The 16,487-nt window shown below is 45.3% G+C and overlaps 1 protein-coding gene across 2 annotated transcripts in view; it reads right to left on the bottom strand.

Annotated features, from left to right (window-relative positions):
- Positions 1-16,487, bottom strand: part of Csmd1 (CUB and Sushi multiple domains 1) — a 1,636,907-nt gene that overhangs the window by 544,868 nt on the left and 1,075,552 nt on the right. For both annotated transcript variants that reach the window (XM_048792812.1, XM_048792813.1), the window contains exon 7: positions 13,281-13,358. In XM_048792812.1, coding sequence (XP_048648769.1) covers positions 13,281-13,358 — 78 coding nt within the window. The remainder of the gene's footprint in view (positions 1-13,280; positions 13,359-16,487) is intronic.

Raw genomic sequence — 16,487 nt, 5'->3', positions numbered from 1 at the left:
AGGGGAATTGCATATAGCATATCCCGCGTCTGCCATCAGATGGAGAATGATACCCAAGTGTGCCAACAGGAGCACCGCGCGCCCTGGGCAGCTCCCCTCCCACTTGCTCCTCTAAAGGAGGCACAGAAAGTCCTGGGGGCCATGCAGTCCTCCTCGGGCTGTCAGGGTTATGTCTGCCTTAGTATCTGTACACAACCAAAAACGGAGTTGCCAAATGGACCCTACAGTGCTCTGATGTTGTATGAAGTATGGTCAAAATCCACCTGCTCAGTTGACAGAGGCAGGCTGTTCCTCTGCTGCCCTGTCCATGGATACCAGGCAAACCATGGCTGGAGGGACCTTCAACCCATTTCTACGTGTGGACTGTAAGTTGACCTTCAAAATACGTTACGGAAGGAGGGCCACTGTTGGGAAAGAGATGACATGATGAAATGTGTCCACAATGGCCAACTAGCTGGGCTCAGCGTCCTCCTTCCGTCTCGGGGGTACTCCCCGTGGACACGCTGTTTCTCTTCCAGTTTCAGTCAACTGCTTGCTGTCTCAGGTGTCCCTCTGAAGCCCCCAGCCACCTTTGAGTTCTGTTTTCAATGGTGGCTCTGAAAACCCATGCTGAGCCTGCCACTCCACTGAAGGCTGGTGGCCCACGGAGCCAGCTACCCAAAGCTGCAGAGCCTTCTGTCATGGCAAAGTCCGGCCTGGAAATGTTGGCCTTCTCAGGAGAGAGCCCCCCTCCCGCAACCTTCCTGAGCTGTCCCAAGGGGCCCAAGAGCAGCAGAACAAATGCCCGTCCAGACCTGTGCCCTTGCTTTCCCTTTCTACTCATCTCCATCACTTATCTGAATTTTAAGGCTTCTTCCTTTTGAGTCTGAGGATTCTGATATCGCCCAGTGTTATGGTTTAGATGAGGGGTCCCCCAGAAGCTCACAGGTGCAGGCGATGCAAGAAGGCTCCGAGGAGAAATGATGGGGCTGTGAGAGTCTACACACAGCCAGTGAATTAATCTTCTGGTAGGGATTACCTGGGTGGTAGCTGAGGGTGGGCAGGGTGCGGCTGCAGGAGGTGGGAACTGGGTGCAAGGCTTTGGGGTAATGTTTGTATCTGACAAGTGGAGATTCACCGTCTCTGCTCTCTGATCAGGACGTGAGCCACTTCCCTTTGACATTCTCTCATGCCTTGATGTCCAGCCTCACCTTGAGTCCCAACAAATGGAGCCAGCCTTTTATGCACCGAGGCCTCTGGAACCATGAGCTCTCAATTAAACTTTTCTTCCCTAAAATTGTTCTGGTTAGATCTTTCCATCTCAGCAGCGAGAAAGCTGACTAAAACACCCAGTGTATTTCCATACTTGCTGAATCAATGCTTTCTATTGTTAAGGGAGGTCACTAGAGGGGATCAATGAATGTCTGGTCTGTGAATCTGCCTAGAAGTGACAGATAAGAAATGCATGTGTACCTGGCACAACTTGGGCATGATAAGTATTTGTTTCATAATTAAGTGAATGTACTCAATAGTGCAGTTTTATCCAAAAGCGTGGATATTGTTTATCTTGAAACTGAAAACAATAGATCTGTAAAGCATCCATTTTAAATGTCTTAACTCTTGTAAATACCAAGAAGAAGTTTATTCACCAGTGATGCTTATAAAGGAATAATGCACTATACAGAGGCGCTTTGCATTCAGATAGCTCTTATTTGTGTTTTTGTGTGCTGGGTATTGAACCCAGGGCCTCGTACATGCTAAGCATGTGAACACAGAGCTCCACCTCCAGCCTCTGCTTTCAGACCCTAGGCACCAGATCTGCTACGTGAGTTACAGCAAATCATCCAATCCAAATGCCTTTATTTCCTAATAAAAATGGGGCTAGTGATTCCATTTGGAAGATCTATAAAAATACTTCCTATAATGTCCATAGAATTTTGTTACAATGTATGTGCTTAATAAATGTTCACAAGCATTTGTAACCATTATTTACACAATAACATGTTGAAAAAAGACTCTTGGAGAAAATACATAGTCCCTAGATTTTCCAGTGAATGGAAATTCAGAGGCCTCCTACAAGATCTCTCCAGAATTCTCAGTTTCTCCTTTGTCTTCAATCTAAAATTCTTTACGTTTAAAATTTTCTTGGTAAAATTCACCTGACACAGATTCTGCTGTGCTACAAGAGTGGAGACCACTGTAAAGCTGAAGAGATCAACCAATGCCGAGTGGCTTCTGGGAGAAAAAGAAAACAGAACAATGAACACAAAGCAGAGCCAAGAAAAAGGCCCAATGACAGAATCAACCACATTTGGCAAAGTCAAAAAGCCAAGTTAATGGGGAGAACAAAGGTTTTTTTTGTTTTGTTTTGTTTTTTCAGAAATGGTGCTGAACAACTCAATATCTCTTGAAAAGGAGGAGGAGAAGGAGGAAGAGGAGGAGGAGAATGTAAACAGAGACCTCACACCCTTCACAAAAATCAAATCAGAATTGATCACAGACCTAAACATAAAATATAAAACTTCTAAAAAAAAAACATCACAGAAAACCTACATGGCCCTGGATTTGGTAATGACCTTTCAGATACAGCAACTAAGATATAATCCACATAAAAAAATGACAAGCTGGACTTAGTTAAGTTAAAAACCAATTCTGCAACAGACATAGTAAAGAGAATGAGAATATAAGCCAAGGAAAAGAAGAAAATATTTGAAAAACACGTATCTGTTATCAAAACCAGGCAAAGAAGTTTCAAGACTCAGTAGTGAAGAAGAATATAACTAAAAATGGGCAAAAGACCTGGACCTTCACTTGCCAGAGATGACACACAGACAGTCCTCAGGCAAACGGAAAGATGCCCAACAGCACACACCACAAGGGCATCGGCAATTTAAATACCCGTGAGATGCCACCACCCTTTAGCCTGGCCCAAATCCAGACCCCGACGCCAGATCCTGGATCTGTGTGCAGCAGCAGGCTGCCTCGCCCTCTAGGGTGTGCAGAACACACAGCCACTCTGGAACAGTTTCTCACAACATCCACTTGCCATGTAATGCAGCAGTCATTCCACAGGAGTTGAAAATTTATGTGTACACAAAAACCTGTACATGGAGATACAGGAGCAGCTTTACTCATAATTGCCCAAACTCGGAAGCAATGAAGATGCCTCTTGGTAGGTGAACAGATGGGGAGACGGGGGTACTACCACATCTGGACAGTGGAGGATTATTTATCAATCAAAACCAAGACAGGCTGTAATGCCACGTAAGACGGAGGAAATGTGAATGTCCATTGCTAAGCAAAAGAAGACAATCTCCCAGCCACATGACGTTCTAGAACAGCCCAAACCCTGGAGAAGTGAAAGACCAGGACTCCAGGGAGCAAGGGAAGAAGAGGCAGAGCAGAGGACTTCAGGACATTGAAGCAACTCTGTAGGACACTGTGATGGTGGACGCAGGTCAGCATACATTCATCCAAAGCCACAGAATGTGTGAGACCCAAAGTGAATCCTAATACAAAGTGTAGACTTGGACCATGAGGATGTGTCAATGAAGGTTCATCAGCTGTGGCAAAGGTACTGCTTAGGTGGGCACATTGACTGTGGGTAGGTGGTGTGCACTAGAGGAGACGTGCCTTCGGGAACTCCCTGCACCCTCCACTCTCTACACTGTGAGCTTAAAACTACTCTTGAAATAAAGTCCATTAATTAAATAAATGAAGAACAGGGGTCAGGGGAGCAAAACTAAAAGAACGCAAGCAGAAACCATTTACCTTATAGACACAGGGAAATCTGTAGTCCTGAAACGTGAGCAAGGGTATTAATCCAATTAAAACTGTGGTGCTCTCATGAAGAATTTGCAAATTGATGTCTTTAACCAAAAATACTTAACTTCCCTTAAGAAATGCTGAATAACAAAAAATAAAAGGAATTGCTCAAATTTTCCTGTACGCTAAGCCTCACTTTAATAAATTGCACTCCAATTAATCCTCTCCCTAGATTGAATATTAATGCAAAAATCATGAGAAGTACAAACCTAGTTTTATCTTAAAATAATTAGGTTTATCACAGATACAGAAGAGAATGAACATAGAATATTTGTTCACTGGTTTTCAAGCAGATAAAAGAAAATTATTATTTTGATAAATGAAAGTACTCAAGAAATTTTTTCATATACTTTACAAAGATCATCAGGAGAAGAGATTTTAGTTTGTCATTTGCATTGCAAAGGGGAGTAAAAATAGAAATGGGAGTGTTCATTGAACAGCACTTAGTTTAAATATAGGATTGTAAAGTAAGGAGCATGTAATGCAAAGTAAAGTTAGGTCAAAAATGAATAGATAATTTTCTGATGGATGCTAGTAAATTGTGGCTAAAACTAAGACAAATGGCAGTTTGGTTGATGATAGCCAAACCCCTTTCTGCATGTATTCAACACATAATACACTGGATTTAGGTGAGAGATTGATCAGCAAACACTTCTTTGACTTACAATGGTACTTTTTGTAACATTGTAAAAATTACTTATGTATTTTTTATCCAATATATATTCACCTAGTGCATTTAGTATCTTTTAATTATTTTCAATCATTTAAAAAATTAAGCACAAATTAGCTCTTCCAAAAAAGTGTGATTAAAAATCCAAGATCATTGTTCCCAATGTCAGAGGAGGACAGAGAATTGCACAAGACCTGACCTGCGTCCCTTTTCGTGAACAAGCTGTGAGGATTTCTCAGTGGGGATGTAACATGTTACTCAACTTGAATTTTTACTTAAAGCTATGATTTTCCAAGATATACAATAAAAGTATCTTATTTGAATATCATACAGTTATGTTATTTTATGTGCTTTTCAAATTGACAGTTCAATCTATGAAATAGGCAATTTAAACAAGAAAATTGAACTCCTTAGAAGAATTCTAATAATTGTAATATGTAGTGCTTATAAAACCTGGTATTTTCCATCTCCAAAGCACTTCACTAATTATTCAATGTGCTAATCTTAGCTGATCTCTTTGACTTGTCACATAATTTCACATATCGTAAAAGAAGACTTGTTTTTCTTCTACCACTGAGCACTTCTATTTGTTTTTTTCTTTGTGAAAATCACGTAAATGCATTGAACTCCAGGGATATGAGCAAACAAAATAAATAATCACTGTAACTAAATGATCTAGTTTAATCCAACTAGTATGATAACTAATTTGAACAGAATGTTTAAAAAAGTGAGCACTTTTAAAAATTAAAATCATCATTATATATCCATGATGACTTTTATCAGGACTGTTCCATTTTGCAGATAAAACAACAAAGTCAGTAAGGGAAAGTGAGCTGTCTGCCTTAGTCCCCATGTACAGGACCAAACTAGAAATTAAAGATCAAGGATACTGAAAAATATGAGTAGGAATGTGTAAAAGATCTTTCCTTTGCTCCTCATCATCTGAGTTACACTTCAGAGGTTACAGTTCAAATCCTCTTGTTTCTGGATTAACACCGTTTATTTGAGCTCCATGGAAACAGATTGACTTAGTTTCAGCAGCCCTATCCACTGCAGCATTGGGGCTGTGAGTGGAAACAACTGCTGCCCCATAGGCCCGGGTCCTGGCCCTGTGGGCACACTCTTCTTCCATCCATCCCTTCTGATGCCATGTGTGACTGTGGGCCCTGTGTTGGTAAGTCCTGCTCCTTCTAAGAGAAGCCAGAAGCTGTGTGTGTGTGTATGTGTGTGTGTGTGTGTGTGTGTGTGTGTGTGCGCGCGCTTTAAGATTGAAATCTATCAACTAAATAAGAGGTTCTTTCTTCAAAAGACCCTTCATAGAATGTGAAAAAAATCAACAAGAAAAAAATCAAAATAGAAAGTGCTCAAAATATGTGAATAAACCTTTCACTGGGAAGATAAATGCATGCAAGTTAGCACATGAGGTCCTCATGAGTCATTAAGAAAATGCAGATTAAGACCATCACCTACTACCCACCTATCAAAACAACCAAAATGGAAAAACAATTGTGATAACACCAACTGCTGGTGAAGATGTTGAGAAACTAGATTATGCCTACCTTACTGGTTGAAATGTAAAACGGTACATCCTCTTGGAAACCAGTTTGGTAATTACTTACAAAATTAAACATGCAATTATCATATGAACCAGCAATGAAACTCCTGGGCATCTATCTAGGAGAAATGAAGACACAAAATCTTGTACATAAATGTTTATAGCAGATTTATTCATAATCACCCCCAAACTGCAGCCAATCCCAACATCAGCCAGTGGGTCAATGATTAAACAAACCATGGCCCATGGCATCATCCCAGCCAAAGGAAGGAGGTTTGGATGCATGGAAAGACTCAGATGGACCTCAAAGGAGTCACACTGAGTGACAGAGCCAATCCCCCAAATCACATACTACATGATTCTATTTATATGTCATCCTTGAAGTCATAAAAAAAATACAGATGGAGAATGGATTCGTGGTCACCGCTGGTGGATGAGGAATGTGTCTATAAAGAGGACTGCATCAGGGGGCCCTGTGGATGGAGCCCAGGGTCTTGTCTGCAGTGGAGGACACAGGAGTCTGTGCATATGGTGCAGCTGCAGTTAAACACACTCACACACACACACACACACACACACATACAGAGTGAGTACAGATCTTAAAAGTGAGCATAGACCTTAGAAATCTGTGCAGATGGTTCCAATGTCAACTTTTCAACTTTTGATCTGTTTTGTCATTATACAAGTTGGGGCCACCAGGGAAACTGGGTAAAAGTCATAAGGGTTCCCTGAAACTTTTTTGCAAATCCCTGGGAACCAGTAACAATTTCAAAATGAAAAGTGAAACCAAGAGTTTGGTCATCATTTAAAATGCACAGGACAGGTCACTGTCTTTGAGCGGGTCACCTGTGGTTGGCGGGTGCTGCTTCTCCAGCCCAGCACCTGAAGGCTGGCTTAGTCCCAGCAGGACCCGGACGGCAAGAACTTCCCGAGACCCTGTCCTCAATCTACGCCTGCCCTGTGTTTTCCATATCATGGGACGCACTCTGCCCTTAAAATCAACTACAGATAATCTGCCTGATCACCTTTGGTCAAACATTTCCGTTTCCTCTTTACAACTTTATCATGTGATCTAAGTATATGATGGGGCTTAAGAAATGTGCGTTTTTTTTTCTCAAGTTTCCTTGATCAGTATTTCTTGATTGTTTAAATCCAATGCTTTTATCTATATTAATATTCAGGCTAATTAATTTATCTTAGTTTCTTTGTATATAAAATGAAAAGATTTAATTTAATTGATAAAGGGGCTCAATGATTAATTATATTAGTCTTTACTGCTTCTGATTGAAGTTACTCACTAATAAAAATGTGATCATGTAAGATGATTTAATTACCAAAACAGAGCAGTTCCCTCCTCTGAGGGCTTCTGGAATGCTTGGATTGCATTGACACCCCAAGACCATAATCCTCCGTCTTCTGGAGATTCTCAGTGTTTCCCACTGAATATGTGGGAGATTAGATTATTTTATAGTACCTAATGAAGACTCAGGTGGCACATCGAGCTTCGAACAAGTAAGTCCTGGAAATGCGAGATGCACCAAGCTCTTCCAGGTCTGCAGGATCCCTGGGTTCTTCCCCGCCCGTTACTTGAAACCAAAAAGTGCACAGTGAGTTGTTCCCCTTGGTCAGCTCCGTCCTAGGACTGCACGCTGAAGACATTTAAAGAGCAATGTACTTCTACCAGGGTTGCAAGTCAATCTAACCATCTGGGACCAATTGGGCTGTGTCTTGTTTGACTTATCTTAACAGATCCTTTTCTCCCGCTTGTTTTTAGAATCATTTAGTCAATGGCGTGCTGGACCCTGGGTGGACCCTCAGCTCTGCTTCAGTTCAGAGGGAGGCTGCTCTCTCCCCAGTGTGTCCTGACAGCAGCTCTCTCCTCAGCAAAATCTTCCTGCAGTGGCAGAAGCCTCTTTAGCAACTGCATAATTCTCCTCCTGATTTATGAAGCAACAGACCCAATCTAGCATGCCAGTGCTGCATGGGCATGGATCTTTGTTAAGAAAACAAGGGTCTGTAACAACTGCAAAGCTCCCTGTTATTATATTTTGCAGAGCAAAGGAGATTGGATAATTATCCCTCTTGTTTTATTGAACTTTTGTACAAATGTTAGAGGGTAGTGTAACAATTATTTTCCTTGCTGTGGAAATCTGCTACACAATGGTTCTGGGGCACTCAGTGCTGGGAATCTGGCCCAAGCAATGGCAGGCAAGCCTTTCTCTGAAGCAGGATGACAAATCACGCTAATCTACTACCATTCGAATAAGTCACGCAGGACGAAGATAGCAGTAATGTCCTTTAAAAAGGAACCCTGATGATTAGAGGCATCCCTGGCACTTAATAACAAGCCTAGGATCTTTAACAATATCATTATGAAACAGAATGTGATTTGTTTTAGATGGGTGAAGCAAATCATGTTAATTATTGGAGATTGCTCACATGAGGAATAACAGAACAACAATACATCAGGTTACCTGGGAAATTATGGCCTGATGAAAATGTCAGTGGGGAATGATTTCCCGAATGAAGTCTCAGAGCATAAACTCCACACAGCACCACTCCCAGCTAAGATCAGGGGATGTGGAATGACTCCCACTCCCTGGTAGCGGGACATGGAAGCCCTATCTAGCCAATCATCGGGACTGTGAACGGCTGCACTCCAGCCCCTTCTGCATCCACTGTCCACGGGCACCACTGGGGAAGCACTGGCCAGCCACCTGGGGTTCTGCAAGGGACCTTTCTAAGCACAGGCAGGCCCCTGTCATTGACTCAGTGCCAGGCAGACTCCTGCAGCAGTGGTGTAGAGCACAGTGAGCTTCCTATGGATGTCTTCTGACCCACAAGAGCACAGGATGCGGCTGGCAATGAGCCTGTATTACCGACTGTCAGCACCGGTGAGGAAACCCACACAGAGCAGTTCATTTCCTGGGTCCTGGGGTGCCTCCCAGGAGGAGGGCACGGTGACCCCACCACTGTACCTACTGCCCTGTGAACTGTGCAATCACCATGTCCTTCACAGAATCTCATGATGCCCACAGCAGGCACAAGACCCACAACCCAGGGCTCAGCACATGTCTAGCAGGGGCCCCCAGTGCTCCGGCTTCAGGGGTGCCCATGAGGCCTGGCAACTCTGACTGCTTGGCATCTGGTCTCTGTGGATTCCTGCGTTTGGTTTTCCCCTGAAAATATGAAAGAATGAATTTCTAGTTTGACTCAACCTTCAACAAATGCTGCTGCCTGAGGACAGCACTCCCCAGGAACAAACAACTCCATGACTCCAACACGTACTTCTAGGGCTCTGAGGCCCAACAGACAGTCTTTCCTCCAGCAAAGGGCCATTGACCTGCTAGCTCCTGGACTTTCCTCAACACATGACAGTGGCCGTGTGAATGAGACCTCACCTGCACAACCTGAGCATCCTCATTGTCCCACCGCCACAGGAGGAGAGCACCCCATCTACTAAAATTCACTTACTCAACACCTGCTGTGCACCCTGGCGGCCAGCAGAGGGCAGAACAGGGTGGACTTACACGGCAGTGGAGAGGTCTGCATGTGTGCCACGCCCCCCAGGACACACGCCAGGTAGGGTCCCTGAGCATGAGAACATGGAGCACAGCGGGAGGCGGAAGCCCTGGGCAGGTGGCAGTGAGACTCAGGGAAGATGCCCAGAGAGGCCCCCAGGGCACTGGAGGCCAAGGGGGCACGCTCTGAGAGGCCCTCTGAGGGAATCGGGGTGGGGCTCCCAGGGGAGGAAAGAGCGTCCCAGGCCTGCACCACAGCCCCACAGCCTGTGGGCAGAGGAGGGGCAACGGAGAGGCTGTGGGAGGTGGGGAGGCTCTGGTCTGGAGCAGCGGCATGAGGAGGCTCCCTGGCAGTTTACCCAGACCCCTCTCTTCTGGGTGCAGACAGTCTGCAGAGGTGGGGTGGTCGCTGCAACAGCAAGTGAGGTTTGGTGGTGATCCGGGTAGAGTCAGTGGCTGGCTTTGGACACACCTGGGAGAGGGCAGGCCGGCGGTATGCTAGAGAGATCCCTGGGCAGGCAGGCGAACAGGAGAGGACAGAGGCCGGCTGTGAAGCCCAGGACGTAAACCCACTCTGCCCCATCCACTCTGGAAGTGGACCCCAGGCACACAGCTTTCCAAAGGGTAAGCCCGACTGGGGTTGTCTGCAGTGTGCCTGTGAAGAGGGGAGGAAGCTGCCCTGGCCAGAAGTCGGGAGCTAAGCGTGAGCATGCAGGCAGCCAGGGGGCCAGGAACACTGCCAGGCAGAGGGGAAGCCCTGTTTTTTGAAGCACATTATAATTTCCGTAAAAAGAGAGTACTGCCCACTAGTATTTTACCTGTTCTTCAGTGACTCCAAAATATAAGAAAACTAAGACAAGAAATACAGTGATCGGTGGAAACATGCAGCATGACCCAGGTGCACTTTAGAAGTGGGCGAGCCCGTGAAGCCACCTTAAGAGGATAACCAGACACTGCACAGTGCAATCACATCCTTAAGTGCATGAGCTAGTGGAGACTTCACTTTGAAGCAGGTTCTAAAAACCGCTACAGGTTTTAAAATTTGTCCTTCCACATAATTATGTCTGAGCCAGGGAAAAGCCAGAGGTGAATGGAACCACTGAGTGCCATTATGAAAGACAGTGTATGATGGATGGCCCTTCATTAACAGGAGGTCTGTGTGGAAACTCGGAGTGAATATTATTATGCCTCAGGTATTGTTTTCAAGGTAGAAAACATTGACAGCCCTCAGAAACAAAGGGCAGATACATAAACTGCTAGTGGTTGAACATAAGAGAATGCTGGGGCATTTATTCTATAAGGTCCTGTTGTTATTGTCACCAGGAGCATATGGGACAACGCATCTTATTGCTAAACTTCCCCAGTTTTAATGCAGCTTTACATTAATGAGCAGAATAACCATCCTGTCCTGCTTAACGTGAACAGTGGTGACCAGCACTGCATCCCGACTCAGTCTGAGGACAGCAGGTCCATCCTGACCCTGGGAAGGCATCTGTCTTCAATTGTACAGGGGAGAGACCTCAGGCTCAGGAGTGTCAGCCGGTGTTCTTGTCCATCCTCCCACCGTGTGTGTTTATGTCCTAAGTTAGGAGGCACAGCATCGGCCCGGCCATTCTCGTGGTGAGGGCTGCGGGCAGGGCACGGTGCCCAGGAGAAGGCTGAAGAACCACACCGCCATGCCACCAGGAGAGCCCCCAGCAGCCCGTCCCATCCACAGCTCTGCTTCCCGAGCTGGTCATCTGTGGTCCAGCCATGCCAGGGGTCTATCAGGTGAGCACTGGGTGGCTCATCCTGAGGCACAGACTCACACTCCACAGGGGGAGAGCCATGGCTGGCCTCCCTCTGAGGAGGCCCCTAAGAGGGACAGGGCCACACGCACAGACCGAAGACGTCATGCCAAGGGAATGAAAAATTCTAGGAGAGAAGAGCAGAGGGAGATGGGACGGAAGCCCACAGTGGCCCGAGACCTGTGCAAGGCGTTCTTAGCAATGTCTGGCCATGTCCTCACCAAACCCGCAGCTGGAGGAACCAACGTGCAACTTGTGCAAGAGGTGTGTGTGCTCGGATGTCAACTCCAGAGGGTGAAGGCCAGAGAGTGAGGCTCACTGAAGGACATGACCAAGGACACGGCACACGCTGAAGGCAGAGACTCTGCACCGCCTGTGGGTAAGTGACGAGATCATGAGATCAGGCAGGGAAGTCCACGCAGGCTGTGCCACTACGAGTAAGAGCCTTCAGAAGATGCCAAGGAATTCACAGGAGCTGAGGGCAGAAGGGGCCCCTCAGGTCTGACTCAAGGCTCACCCCTGCAGGGACACATCCTGACAGGGCCCTTCCCACAGTCGGTTAGGGACACAGGACAGTGAGGCCAAGTGTCCGCATTCCTTCTCTGCCTTTACACCCTGGGTTGACCTACCACGGACAGTCTTCTCTCTACGCAGGGGTGGAGGGGCTCCTCAAGGGTAGGATTTGCAGGGAGCCCAGCACTTCACAGATCAGAACAGTTTACAAGTACCTTGGTCCATCTGCATGACCACCCTCGCAAAACGGATACCGTTTCAATGTTATTAGGGGTGAACTTGGACGTGAATCAGATGGGAACTTCCACAGCTACTGCCCCTTGGTTCTCTGGTTCAGAACTTCCATCTTTTCCTCTAAGAAACAGAAGTAACATGTTCCCATTGATTACGCTGCTGGTCTTGGATGGCTGGCCATTTACTTACTGATTAATGCTAATGTCTGACAAAAATACTTCAGTGCTGTTTGGAGACGGCACAGAGCACTTTCTAATACCACATGTGTAATTTATGTATTTGCCAATGCATGTCCAGATAAGGACAGAAGAGTTATTCCCATAAATAAACTCCCTAAATGTCATGCCAACAGATCACTCTGATAGCCAGTTGACCTGATATAGGACCTGGTATTGATTTAATAGAAGGGCTTCATTTGATATGTGACTTACATTGAACTGAGATCATTTCTGCAGGGCTTTCCATCATAAAATGGATTTTCATAGTTATTATAAATACTCTGTCTCCCTCTCCACAGAGCATCCTGGAGAAGACAGAAAGGGCTGCAGAGGATGAGTCTGCAGCCACCCTGAGAGATGGTGGCACCCCGAGAAAGGAGCAAATGCACAGCAGCAACAGAGGTGGTCCCCAGGACAGCTGGGCAAGGGGGACAGTGGAGGAGGCTCCACCACGTGCCTGCTGGTGTGGGCATGTGCTCCTGGACGGGCAGGAGGCCATCTTCAGCTCTGGTTTGCTCTTTGGAAGGAAAAAGCACTGCCCCCAAATTCTTCAACACTCCAGGCAGTGGATGGTCAAGAGCATCTCAGTAGGAGAGGGACGAGACCCAACTCCCATTTGCCAGAGAGCAGTCCAGGGTGTGGGGTTGCTGGAAGAGGACGGGCAGCAGCACCTCTGCCAGGGCGAAGCTCAGGAGACTCTGGGAGACTAGCCTCAGAGGGTGGCGATGTGCGTGGGGTGTAGGGAGGACACTTCTGAGATGCCTTTAGGGAGGGGAACCATTGGTCATTCTTCCCCAACAAGACCAAGTACTGTTCCATCTCCCAAGAACAATGCTGAAGGTAGAAGAGTTGGAGGAGATGTAGTGGGGAAAGCATTTGCATTTAAATAAGCATTTACTTATTACCGGCTCTATTCTCGCCTCCATGCCCCCCTTTAACTGATGTCCCCATCCTCATAGAGAAAGAAAGGGAACTTACACACAGAGTTTTTATGGCTGCTGTCCTTGCTGGGTAGCATCTTGACTCCTCTTGACTTCAATTCAATTGCTTTTTTCACTGGAAAAGAGAAAATAAAACCATTAGCAGGTGAGACTTGGGGATCACACACATGCTTTGTCCTCAGGACATTAACAGCCACAGCCTTCCTACCCACCCCTAAAAATGGGACACAGAGCAAGAAAGGAAACGGGAGAGCCTGGGAAGTCAATGCCAGGCCAAAGATGCAGCCAGATCGCATCTCTCAGGAGTTGCGGCAGAGTTAAAGCAAGAAGGGCACAGCTCACCTTATGCCACCACACCTCTGTTCCACAGGGATGGCAGATTCCACACATCATTACCATTCACCAGTGTGTTTGGGCCGATTGCTCTCAATTTAGGTACAGTGATTGCAGAGTTTTCTATATTTGCTATGTCGCAAAAATTTTTAGATAAAAATAGAAGTTGCTCACTCCTTTATTCACATGTTCATCCAGTGACTTAAAGTTTAGCAAGTGCGTGTGTGTGGATGGATGGGCAGCTGTGCGGGATACACCCTTGAGCGGTGCAGATGAAGCCGGCCCCCATGCCTGGTCCCTGGAGTTGTTCTCGAGTTTAAACAAGCATCTTGACATCCCAGGTTTTGTACCAAACACATCTAGACATGTGCAGAAGAGTGGAGAGGGGAGACTTGTTTTTAAAAGGGGAAGCTGGAAAGGAGGGGAGGAGAGCCCTGGGGAGAGGGATGCCCTCCTCCCCTTCCCTCTGCGCTGCCTCCTGGGCTCCTGCCAGCTCCTGTCCCCTTCCCTCTGACCATTTCCATCTCTGAGTCCAGGTTTTTGTTGACTGGTTTTTCAGAAGGAGGCCAGCGCTCTGGGAGGGCGGAGTGTGTCTGTGGACCTGGGCACCCTCTAGATTGCGCTGGGGCCTCAGTGCAGCTGGTTAACTTTAGTCAACAAAAATGAGCAGAGCTGGAGCCCAAGGGGCTCCCACTGCTGTCCCCCACTCTGGAGGCCACTTCCTCCTCCCCACTGCTCCAGGGTCCCCAACGCAAACGGCACATGCGCACATCCATGCCAGCAGAGTCCTGGGCCTCTTCCTTCCCAGCGGAGGAAGAACCTGGGGCCCTAAGTCAGGACATCAACACACCTAACAGGAAATGCCGTTTTTAGCAATGATCTGATGAAATTCACGGACCACAGTTACAGAAGACTGAGGTGGTGCACAGACTTCTGATCCTCACTGAAGTTACAGATGTTCTATTGACACTTTTATTTTTTTCTTTCTGAATCAATAGAGTAAAAGCTGATTATCTGCCATTTCTTTCCTCTCTCCTGAAAAGTGAGATTTTTAAAGTCAAAGAAAAAGAAAAGCAATTGACCGTATTAATGTTGATGGCTTTTTTCCTGTTTTCAAAGTCCCGCTGGAGAAAAACTCCAGAAAGGAGGAAATTCACAGAAAGGATCTCGAGAAGAAGATGGCAGTTGAAAAGATGAGGGAGTGGCCCAGACAGAGCAGCCATCAGTGAGGAGCAGGGTGACAGGTGCCTGCAGCTATGGCGGTAGAGCACGGCACCCTCAGCCCAGACTAGCCCCAGCAGGGCCAGGGCCAGGACTGAGCCGGCCCTCCACTCCTCTGCCCACTACCTCTGGGACGCAGTGTTGGAGCATTGGGTCACTGTTCTTTAATCTTGTCCTCCTCACCTGAGCCTCCTTGTTTGGGTGATCCCGTGAGTTCAAAAGAGTATGGGGCTTGCACTTATTTCTTTTTTGGCATAAGCAAAAGAGCCTGGTCCCAAATGTACAATATCATCCCTTTAATCCAGTCACATAACCTGACAAATCACCTAAATGCCATGTGTCTCAAAGGCCACATCTTTAAAGATGAGTCTGAGTCCATTGTCTGTGTATTTTATGGGACTAACAGAGGGAAGCAAGAGCATGAGGGGAATTTACAAACTTTCAGTATTTTTTATTCTTAAGAGAAGAACAATGTGAAAATGATCCACCCTGAGAAACTGTGATTGTCCACATTCCTTCACTTAATAGAGCACCTGCGTTGTTTTCCTGGGAACATTCACAACAATGTCCATCAGAGGGTACTTTAAAACAGCAGAGTTTAGAATTGCTTGTATTCAATTGCTTCATTTATAGATTGAATTATATAATCCCCCAAATTGTTCAACTCTCCTTGTATTTTATCATGTTTTATTTTGAAGAAGAGTCACAAAATTCAGAACATTTTGTCTTTTAAACACACACTTAATTTTTAAAGAGATTATCAACGTGTATGTTCAGTGTTATTATAGAGAGGTGCTGTTTATTTTATTCCATTTTGATGTGTTTCTAATATTTAAGTTGGACTTGATTACTCTGGTGTAATTCACCCTTATGCTGGTTTTCATTTTATTTTCCATTTCTTCTTCATGAGATATTTAATTGAGCATGTTTTGTAGTGTGGGATTTCTGGATATAAAGTCTTTTAGCTTCTGCTTATCATGGAAGTTTTTCTATTTCATCTTCAGTTCTGAAGCTTAATTTTGCTGGACATGTTATTCTTGGCTAGCATCTATTTTCATTCAGAGCTTGGTATTTATTATTCCCAGCCCTCCTGGTTATAGGGTCTGCCGTGAGAAATCAACTGAAATCTGGATGGGTCTGCCCCTAAATGTGACCAGCTGCTTTTCTCTTGCATCTTTGAAATTCTCTCCTTATTCTGTATGTTGGGCATTTTCATGATCATATGTCTTAGAGGGGATCTATTGTGATTTTGTATATTTAGAGTCCTATATGCCTCTTGTATTTGAATTCCCACCTCATTCTTAAGGTTTGGACAATTTTCTGACATTATTTCACTGAAAAGGTTGTGCATCCATTGAGCTTGTTTTCAGCATCCTCATCTATTCCAATGATTCTTAAGTGTGGCCTCTTGATGTTATCCCAAATTTCTTGAATATTCTGTTCATGGTATCTTAGCATCTTCTTCTTATGTTTGATTTGTACATTCAATATTATATGCTTTCTCTTTAAGGCCTGTAAATCTATCTTAAAAATGGTCTAATCTATTAATGATGCCTTCCATTGAATTTTTAACTTGGTTTATTGAGTCTTTCATTTCCAGGATTTCTGTTTGGTTCTTCTTCAGAATTTTTATCTCTTTACTGACCTTTCACTTTATATATTTTATCTCTAATTTCAATCCTTGCATCTT

The sequence above is a fragment of the Marmota marmota genome, unplaced genomic scaffold (genome assembly GCF_001458135.2).
Source record: "Marmota marmota marmota unplaced genomic scaffold, marMar, whole genome shotgun sequence".
In the NCBI taxonomy this organism is placed as follows: domain Eukaryota; kingdom Metazoa; phylum Chordata; class Mammalia; order Rodentia; family Sciuridae; genus Marmota; species Marmota marmota.
Note: the sequence above shows the minus strand (reverse complement) of the source record. Positions and strands in the feature narration are given on the sequence as shown.